At 40.7% G+C, this 10,997-nt stretch overlaps 1 protein-coding gene across 1 annotated transcript in view; it reads left to right on the top strand.

The window, feature by feature from the left end:
- Positions 1 to 5,647, top strand: part of LOC138980135 (oxalate:formate antiporter-like) — a 26,535-nt gene extending 20,888 nt beyond the window's left edge. The window contains exon 10 of the mRNA XM_070352966.1: positions 2,923 to 5,647. Within this exon, the coding sequence (XP_070209067.1) occupies positions 2,923 to 2,978 (56 nt within the window). The 3' untranslated portion in view covers positions 2,979 to 5,647. The remainder of the gene's footprint in view (positions 1 to 2,922) is intronic.
- Positions 5,648 to 10,997: the final 5,350 nt, after the last annotated feature.

Genomic DNA, 10,997 nt, shown 5'->3' on the forward strand with positions numbered 1-10,997 from the left:
AAGTGTAACCGGAATTTTACCGGCACACAGTCTGGAGTTCACATTTTGGTTGCAAACTGACTTCAGTATCTAGTGGAATGCATGAATGGAGACTATCAAGCTAGTTGGGAACTAAATCCAAAGTTCGAAACTATCGCTCTAGTGCGCAATGCATGGTACGATTTTTTCAAAAGTTCCGACCAAAGTTGGTGACTAACTTGCCCAAATTTAGTCCTCTTCCGAGGAGGACCAAATTCCTTAGTTTCGAACTATTGCAAAAACAAAAATGGCGTGTAGGCGTGTTCAAACTACTCCCCCCCCCCCCCCCCCCCCCCCAACAACATTATTACCATGAGAAGTTGGCAGTTTTTCGTGGTTGTGCGGGTGGGGCGGTTGTGTTGTGATTGTAGAGGTTGTCTACATGTAGAGGAGGTTGCGAGGGTAGATTTTTTTCTTTTTTTTTCTTTCTTTGATTTGTTTGTTTGTTTGTTTATTTGTTAGTTTGTTTGTTTGTACTCGTATTTGTGGTTTTTTGTTTTGTTTTGTTTGTTAGTTTGTTTGTTTGTTTGTTTGTTTGTTTGTTCTTCCGTTTTAGTGAGTGTACGTGTGACAGTTTTGAAAGAGAACATTTTGGTCGAAGAATTCAACACTAATAACATACCAGCTTCATTACAGTTTGATGTTTGATCTAACAGCTCGGACGCCCCGGTAACAATAAGGTGACATCATGCACATAGCTCAAGAAATATGTCTTCTGCTGGTGGAAATCATACACAGAACAATTATAGTTCAGCCAAATGTTCCCCCACCAATCCATACGGCGAAGCATGACCATTGGCCCTATGACAATGAAAGATAAGTCCTTCCCGAGTAAACTATTCCACTCCGATCTGAGATTGGCCAGGCTTCCACATGGGAGAACCTGCCATCCCTCCACCTGGACGCATGCCAAAAATCAACAGCCATGTGTGCTCTCTTCGCAGAGTGGGATTTTTGTTGGGGGGGGGGGGGGGGGGGGGAGTGAATTGATTTCTTAACAGCTAGTAGTTGCAATCTGTGAATTCATTAAACGTTTTTCATGCGGCACAGGAGTCAGTTAGGCTGTTGATTTCCAAGCGGAGAGATATTTTCATTTTCATTTTCATTACTTTATTGTCCCATCGCTGGGAAATTTGGGTCGCTTCCTCCCAGTGCCAGTGCCGGAAAGCAGGCAGCAACGGAGTCGCGCTACCCAGTTTCATTATTTTATTGTCCCATCGCTGGGAAATTTGGGTCGCTTCCTCCCAGTGCCAGTGGAAAGCAGGCAGCAACGGAGTCGCGCTACCCAGTTTCATTATTTTATTGTCCCATCGCTGGGAAATTTGGGTCGCTTCCTCTCAGTGCCAGTGGAATGCGGCAGGCAGCAACGGAGTCGCGCTACCCAGGTGCCTGCGTGTTTAGGTGTATTCAGCCACTTGCACTTATGACAGAATGGCCATTGTGGTGACACGGGGGTGGGACATGGCTTCCTTCTCTGGGTCTGCACATAACGTTGACCCGTGTCTGTCCCGGTGTAACACGAGAAAATTACTCCCACGAGATGTTTACTCCGGAGCAAACATTTCGTACGAAAAAGTTACTCCCTTTACGAAAAAAGCACTCCCCCATTGCACGAGAAAATTACTCCCCAAGACAGGTGAGTTCCGAGTAAACATTTCGTACAAAAATATTACTCCCCTGACGAATAAATAACGAATAAATTACTTCACCCCAACACGAGCAATTTAACTTCCCATGCCAGGTGTACGAAATTTTTACTCCCTTGTCCCCTGTTAGTCTTGGTGGTGGAAGGAGTGGAAGGAGGGTAGCGCGACATTCGTGTGCGCGAGATCACTTATTGGCATTATCCCTTCGCCAGCATCCCATTTTTGCGTACGAGATTTTTACTGGAAGTAAAAAAAAAAATGGGGAGTAAAAATTTCGTGGAGGGAGTAATTTTTTCGTGCCTTGGGGAGTTCTTTTCTCGTACGAAAAGTGTACTCGGAGTAAGAATTTCGTACGAAATATTTACTCCGGAGTAAATTTTTCGTGGAGTAAAAATGTCGTGTTACACCGGCCCGAATTCGAACCTGCGACCTTCCGATTACAAGTCCAGTGCTCTATCAACTGAGCTACCGGGCCCCCTGTATGTTTTTATCCTATGAACAGATCTATACCGAGAGGCATAAATTCCGCAAACTGAACTTTAAAAAATCACAAAAAATCAACTCAGTGGTGAATGTTTTCAATGTTTGAATATTTTATTTATTGGCCATTTTAGTGTTTATAAACCTTCGCTTTATTGATTTTGAATAGAACATCATGAAATGACAATTTTTCAAAAAAAAGTGACTGAGTCCAAGCGCAATGATTTCGGAAAACGTTCAGTGTTCATCACGTTCAATGCTTTGGCCAGCTCTAAGCATCCCAATCGCTTGCTGTCTCTCTCCTTCATCAAGTCGTGGCATGATTGCGATATCTGATACAGCCAAACAGCCAGTTGCATTTTATAGGGCCTTACACTATCTTTTTTACGTTATTGTCTCCCGTTCAGCCCATTGTCTTTATTAGCACAGTGAGCTGTGGCTGGATCAGCAATACTGCAAAGCGCACGCTGACAGCGTGAAACATTTGCTCCGACACTCAAGATGTCAACTACAAATTACAGGTTCAATCTGATTTTCGTTTGAGAGCAAAATCGTTCAATGCACTATTTGCAGAATTTATGCCTTTCAGTATATTTTCTCGGGGAGGACAGTGACTGTCTTAAAGCCAAGGTTGGTCTGTAAAAGCGGCCTATCCGTTTAGGGGGAGTATGTTGTGTGCCTCCTCATTGTGTCGTTATAACCTTTTTGTATTTATCATACTTTGTTTTTCGGATGCTTTCTAATCAGACGAATTCTTCTCTTTTTTTTTTTTTTACAGGTCTGCTGCTCGCAATTATGATCTACCCTAAAACCCCGGATGGAAAAGCTGTGTAAGTCGAATGCCCGGATGAAAGACCCACGTGACCAAAACGTCTGCATGAAAAGTCTTCGAGAAAAGTTACCCGGATGGAAAACGACTCTGAGAAATAAGCCCGGATAAAAAAGGACCTAAGAACGCTACAGTGCTTGCTAAGACAAAACCAATTGCCACAATGTGTACCTTTATAAATACTCTGAAAGATCTACAACATATGCATATTTATATGTATATTAATTGTCATACGGATGTTTTTTCCCCGTTTGTGTCCCGGACAAAATGGATTGTCATCATTTTCACTAGTTTTCATTCACAAACACTTGGGAAATAAATCTCATGTTCCCCATGCAATAAATCCCCGGTTACCATAGTTGCAGGAAGCAGGTTATACATGGATAATCAAAAGCAAACCCAATAGAAATGCTCGGGGATTCTTCGGCTCTTTTCATTTGTGTTTTCCCAGACCTAAACAGACGACACGGCTCTGCTTTGCAAAGTTCCAAAAACGAACTGGCAAACTGGCAAATGTAAACAAAAAACAAAACTACTTCATGAGAGGTCATACATTCATCACAAACAAAATAATGAAACCTAGCGATATGTTTTGTCTTCTTACAAAGTCATGGAGTGCATGTATGTGTGTTTCAATACACAGACGTTCGGAGAAACACGAACGTCAAGTACAAGTCAAACCAATTGTGACCCTCCACCACGAAATGAGTCGCATGTCACCTCGCGCGGTTCTGCGCTGGGCTTAATATAAGTCCGGGGAGTATCTGGTAACAGTGTGTGGGTCACCTTAGTCACAGGCTTATAACTCAAACAGTGTTCGCTCTTTTCTAAAACGTGACCTTTGACCCAACGTAGCTTCCACATTCGATCACTAAGCTTAATATTTACAACTGAAAACTGAGAGGAACCTACAGAACTGTGCATCCTCAAGCCTGACATATTTATCCCAACATTATATGAACTCAAAACACAGAAAGTTGCTTTCACACGCCTATCAAAACGGAACTCGTGTTTTTTACCATGTGTTATTGTGGAGAAAAGCGACTTCAGGAATATGTGTGTCTTTTCTCCATATGCAATTTTCTTCTTAAGGTATATAGAGTGAAGAAGAAGAGAAGGCGTAGAGAGCAGAATATATTATCTAGGTTAGTATTGAAACTGTGGTGTGTGGAATTAGGATTCACACTCTCAAATCATATTTGTTCTTTCCCTTAGTAACTGGTTTGGAGATATGTATGATCAGAGACATACATACTCTGGTATGATACAGTCCTTTCCCATTGTTCTCTTGCGGTAGAATTTATGGCTTTGACACGATGGCGCCGACTGAACTGGCTGGATGTGAACCCTAGGTCACTTCTCCTGTCATGTCACTCACCCTCTACGGCTTGTTTATGCACGTGGGCCGTCAGCGACTGAGGGCATTGTTTTGCTATATTCACCTCCCTTCCCAACCCCCTTTCCTTTTTGACCTGATTCTTTATTTCTAATACAGGTCTATGATAATACTTGTTACACACAGACGAACACACATACATAGACACACATACACATACAGACACACTCTCTCTACTCTCTCTCTCTTTTCTTTTCTGTAGCTTTTATATCATTCTTTCTTTTACCCATGTATTCGATATAAATATGTATTCTGTATTCATTTGTTTAGTAGAATGCAGATTTTATGTTTATCATCATATGAGAAGCCTGTTCAATATACACTGTGTTTGATTGTGGTTAACTTGTAACTGTATACGGTTTTTGGTGTGACATGACTATTTTGCGAGGTAATAGTCAGAGGTTTTGTACTTTGTTCACAGTGTTGATAACCCATGAGTGTTTGGTATCAAATGATGTGTCGAAGAATTTCCATTTTATTGATGTATTTCTTATAGCGTTTTTGATGTAGTTTTCTTAGTACAGGAGTTTTTGTGTATTTTTGAGGGATTTTAACTGTAGCTTCTATGGAAGCTGACAGCAGCCTCGAAACTCTCCCCTCTCCCTCCCCATTTTGTTCGGTGGTCCCAGAGCGACGTTTTCATTGGTTCTTTAGCGGTGACGTCAGGGACAGTCACGAAAGGTATATAAGCTGTTAGTTTTCAAGGTTCGGGGGAGTCTTGGCAACCAACCTGGCTTAAATGTCTAAATGGTATACCGGACTTCCCACTTAGAGTTACAGCATTGCTTCTTTGGGAATGGTTGTGGGGGGATCCCAACCTGAGTACTGAGAAGTATTTGTTGTCATCTCTAAATTGTCCTCCGGAGTCTTGGCAACCAACCTGGCTTAAGTGTCTAAATGGTATACCGGACTCCGCCCTGTGGACTGAACTGACAAGGTTAACAAAAAACGTTCCGCAGTCCCAGGTTATCACACGGCGAGTAAAGTGGCGTCGCTTTACTCTTTTACTTTATTTTTACTCAGGCCCCGAACCCCTGCCCAAATTTTCAGCCATTTTAGGACATAGGATATTGCTTTCAGTAGCGTGTTTTGCTAAGGGTACCTACGGGTCATGCCCAAATTTTCAGCCATTTTAGGACTTAGAATATATTTTTAAGTAGTAGGAAAATTACAGGAATAGAGTGAACCAATGTACAGATATACTTTCTGAAAAGAACCTACGCCTTGTATTGAGTTGTTTTCATGATTTGTTTTGATTCAATACAATTTTGAACTTCACCCGCCTCTTCTTGAGTTTATATTCTGTGTGTCTGTTTGTCCTGTCGTGTGATTGCCATCCTGACAAATGACCTTCAAACACGTATAACATCTAAGACACAGACACAGACAGTTAGAGTTAATGTGAAGCTCGTCTCACTTTCGGCTTTACAAATGTTGTCAGAAATGTGAAGCTAAGACCGCTCGGCTTTACATTATCAAAACGGAACTCGTGTGTCAAAGCTTGTTTCAAGGCTCCCTGTGTTGATTTGGCACTTATTTTCTCACTACCAAAATGATGACGAAAACGATGTTTGGTGGTTTGTTGTCAGACCAGCTTTTTTTGTCGGTCCTCGGGGGGCATTATCGACTTCAGTTTCATAAATATGAAACAAAAGACGATATGCTCCCCCTCGGACGACAAAAAAGCTGGACTGTCAACAACCCATCAAACATCTTATAATATCTAATATCACTGTCATGATGTGCAACCTTGCTACTGTTGAACAGCATGTGCTGTGCTGGCCTTGCACTATAGAGGTTGTATTCAGTATTGAACAGTAGACTCTGTACTAGCTGGCCTTGCAATGTGAAGGCTGTATTCAATAAAGGGGAGGTTCATTATCTGAGAAAACAAACTGCAGTTAATCGAGAAACTAAACCCAGGTGCACATCTGCGGCTCCTTTTGGCTGTGTGCATGCACGATATCTTGCTCTTGCTTCTTACCAAATCTGAGGTATGGTGATCACAGACACAGACTTACATCAATTCTTATAGATATTAGAATGGGTAGCGCCTTACTGTATGGCAGCTCGATATTAGATAGATATATCTAAGCGCTCAGACGCTTACTCCAAGGTTTTCCTGCTGTGTGGTGACATAATTACAACCCTCAAACCTAACTGTTTCCTCTTCGGGCGATTAACGACAGATCCAAGTTTTGGTCTTTTATATCGTTGATGCAGCGTTTAATTATAGACAAACAAAACACTCACAAGAACTTTGACCTATTGGTCTGTACTCACAATTTATACAGTGGAACCCTCCTTTTAAGACAACACCCCCCCCCCCCCCCAATTTAAGACCCCCTCCCTCTTAAAATCCTGGTTTTTTTCAGATCGACTTTGTGTTCATAACGTCTTCAGATTGCCTTCCATTGTAAGACTCCCTCCTTTTTAAAAGGGGGGTTCCCCTAAACAAGAGACAAAAGTCGATGGTAACTGGTATTATGCATTTTCTCTCAATTGTTTTTGCTTTCAAAATCATTTTGGAAGCGACAACAATGCAGAAGGCACCTTTTGTCTGGCATTTAAAATACATATTTCTGTATGTTCTCTGCAAAATTAGTTGAGACTTATTAGCTTCAGTTTTCGTTTTTGGTTGTTTTGTGTTTTTGATTTTATTGTCTTTTGTTTCTTGGTGGGTTTTTGTTGTTGTTGTTGGTTGATGGTTGGGGCGGGGATATAGCTCAGTTGGTAGCGCGCTGGATTTGTATTCAGTTGGCCGCTGTCAGCGTGAGTTCGATCCCAGGTTCGGCGGAAATTTATTTCAGAGTCAACTTTGTGTGCAGACTCTCTTCGGTGTCCGAACCCTCCCCCCGTGTACACTACATTGGGTGTGCACGTTAAAGATCCCACGATTGACAAAAGGGTCTTTCCTGGCAAAATTGCTTAGGCACAGTTAATAATTGTCTACCTATACCCGTGTGACTTGGAATAATAGGCCGTGAAAGGTAAATATGCGCCGAAATGGCTGCAATCTACTGGCCGTATAAAATTTCATCTCACACGGGCGGCATCACTGCAGAGCGCCTAGAACTGTACCCACGGAATATGCGCGATATAAGCGTCATTGATTGATTGATTGATTGATTGTATGGGGTTGTTCATGTTGTTGATGTTTCTTTTTTTTTAGGGGGAGGGTGGTATTAATTCTTTTTATTTTTTGTTGTTTGGAGACACTGTTCAAACGTTCCTGGAGTGTGTTTGAATAGGCATAATTATACTGTTCATCCAAACTTGGCCTATGGATTTCTAACGCTTCAGTACTTTGGGCTGTTGAACGCCATTCAATGTGCTGCTTCGTGGTCGTGTTTGACTTACACACTGTCCCAGTCCACTTCAACAACAAAAGCAAATACTTTTTCTTCTTCTTCTTCGTTCGACTGACTGCACGATCAAAGTCTCTCTCCGAGGGATGCCGCAAAGCTGGCCGTGCGGCAAAGTTCATCTGCCGTTCCCTAGAGTTTGGTCCGAAGGTCCGTTCCGTCTGGCCACTGCTCTCGGCGCCTTGCTTCGTGGGAGGGACAGTCAAGCAAATCCTCATACGACTCACCCCCACCACGAGTATACAGTAGAACCCCCACTTTAAGACCCCCCAATGTAAGACTCCCTCCTTTTTATATTTAGTCAAGTTTTGACTAAATATTTTAACATCGAGGGTGAATCGAAACGAGGGTCGTGGTGTATGTGCGTGTGTGTGTGTGTGTGTGTGTGTGTGTGTGCGTGTGTGTGTGTGCGTGTGTGTCTGTGTGTGTCTGTGTGTGTGTGTGTGTGTGTGTGTGTAGAGCGATTCAGACTAAACTACTGGACCGATCTTTATGAAATTTGACATGAGAGTTCCTGGGTATGAAATCCCCGAACATTTTTTTCATTTTTTTGATAAATGTCTTTGATGACGTCATATCCGGCTTTTCGTGAAAGTTGAGGCGGCACTGTCACGCCCTCATTTTTCAACCAAATTGGTTGAAATTTTGGTCAAGTAATCTTCGACGAAGCCCGGACTTCGGTATTGCATTTCAGCTTGGTGGCTTAAAAATTAATTAATGACTTTGGTCATTAAAAATCTGAAAATTGTAAAAAAAATAAAAAAATTATAAAACGATCCAAATTTACGTTTATCTTATTCTCCATCATTTGCTGATTCCAAAAACATATAAATATGTTAGATTTGGATTAAAAACAAGCTCTGAAAATTAAATATATAAAAATTATTATCAAAATTAAATTGTCCAAATCAATTTAAAAACACTTTCATCTTATTCCTTGTCGGTTCCTGATTCCAAAAACATATAGATATGATATGTTTGAATTAAAAACACGCTCAGAAAGTTAAAACAAAGAGAGGTACAGAAAAGCGTGCTATCCTTCTTAGCGCAACTACTACCCCGCTCTTCTTGTCAATTTCACTGCCTTTGCCATGAGCGGTGGACTGACGATGCTACGAGTATACGGTCTTGCTGAAAAATGGCATTGCGTTCAGTTTCATTCTGTGAGTTCGACAGCTACTTGACTAAATGTTGTATTTTCGCCTTACGCGACTTGTTAAGACCTTGTTTTCTTACACTTTCTATTCTTAACCTCTGTAAAATTATCCCTATTTCAAGACTCCCTCCATGTAAAAAAGAAGAAAAACTCCACAAAAAGAAATAACAAGTCGCGTAAGGCGAAAATACAACATTTAGTCAAGTATTTGTCGAATTCACAGAATGAAACTGAACGCAATGCAACGCAGCAAGACCGTATACTCGTAGCATCGTCAGTCCACCGCTCATGGCAAAGGCAGTGAAATTGACAAGAAGAGTGGGGTATTAGTTGCGCTGAGAAGGATAGCACGCTTTTCTGTACCTCTCTTCGTTTTAACTTTCTGAGCGTGTTTTCAATCCAAACATATCATATCTATATGTTTTTGGAATCAGGAACCGACAAGGAATAAGATGAAAGTGTTTTTAAATTGATTTCAAAAATTTAATTTTGATAGTAATTTTTATATTTTTAATTTTCAGAGCTTTGTTTTTAATCCAAATATAACATGTTTTTGGAATCAAAAAATGATGGAGAATAAGGTAAACGTAAATTTGAATCTTTTTTTAAAAAAAATATTTTTTTTACAATTTTCAGATTTTTAATGACCAAAGTCATTAATTAATTTTTAAGCCACCAAGCTGAAATGCAATACCGAAGTCCGGGCTTCGTCGAAGATTACTTGACCAAAATTTCAAGCAATTTAGTTGAAAAATGAGAGCGTGACAGTGCCGCCTCAACTTTCACGAAAAGCCGGATATGACGTCATCAAAGACATTTATCAAAAAATTGTAAAAAACGTGTGAGGATATCATACCCAGGAACTTTCATGTCAAATTTCATAAAGATCGGTCCAGTAGTTTAGTCTGAATCGCTCTACACACACACAAGGACAGACAGACAGACAGACAGACAGACAGACAGACATGCACCACGACCCTCGTCTCGATTCCCCCCTCTACGTTAAAGCAGACTCCCTCCTTTTTAAGACCCAATTTTCTCAGATCTCTCGAGGTCTTAAAAGGGGGAGTTCCACTGTATTACCTATTATTACTCGGAAGCAAATTACCTGCTGCTCTGGCTCCATGGACATTGACGAAAATTACAATGTTCTACTTATTGACCCAAACGCGAATCTACCGTGACCTTGAAATGTATATGGCTGGGATCATCCAGACTTGAGTCATGTTCAGAAGTCATCAAACCCTAACAGTTTCACAGATATAGTTTCACATATATGTTCCAAGAATTTCAGTTTACCCAATAACTTAATTGACCCAACCGTGACCTTGAATCTTTAGGCAGGACAAGCGTTGTGGGTTGTGTCATGTTTACAGACAAACACTGCTCATTAATATGACTCACTGATTATTCAGGAGAGCAAGAAATTTAGATCTAAAGGTTTCACCTCCAAAATAACCTGCATTGTATTTTTTTTATAGGAGTGTGGAGAAAAGCGACTACAGGAATATTTTTGTCTTTTCTCCATATGCAATTTTCTTCTTAAAGTATATAGAGTGAAGAAGAAGAGAAGGCGTAGAGAGCAGAATATATTATCTAGGTTAGTATTGAAACTGTGGTGTGTGGAATTAGGATTCACACTCTCAAATCATATTTGTTCTTTCCTTTAGTAACTGGTTTGGAGATATGTATGATACAGTCCTTTCCCATTGTTCTCTTGCGGTAGAATTTAATTGGCTTTGACACGATGGCGCCGACTGAACTGGCTGGATGTGAACCCTAGGTCACTTCTCCTGTCACTCGGGCATTGTTTTGCTATATTCACCTCCCTTCCCAACCCCCTTTCCTTTTTGACCTGATTCTTTATTTCTAATACAGGTCTATGATAATACTTGTTACACACAGACGAACACACATACATAGACACACATACACATACAGACACACTCTCTCTACTCTCTCTCTCTCTTTTCTTTTCTGTAGCTTTTATATCATTCTTTCTTTTACCCATGTATTCGATATAAATATGTATTCTGTATTCATTTGTTTAGTAGAATGTAGATTTTATGTTTATCATCTACATATGAGAAGCCTGTTCAATATACAC

This window comes from Littorina saxatilis, linkage group LG11, assembly GCF_037325665.1.
Source record: "Littorina saxatilis isolate snail1 linkage group LG11, US_GU_Lsax_2.0, whole genome shotgun sequence".
Taxonomy (NCBI): domain Eukaryota; kingdom Metazoa; phylum Mollusca; class Gastropoda; order Littorinimorpha; family Littorinidae; genus Littorina; species Littorina saxatilis.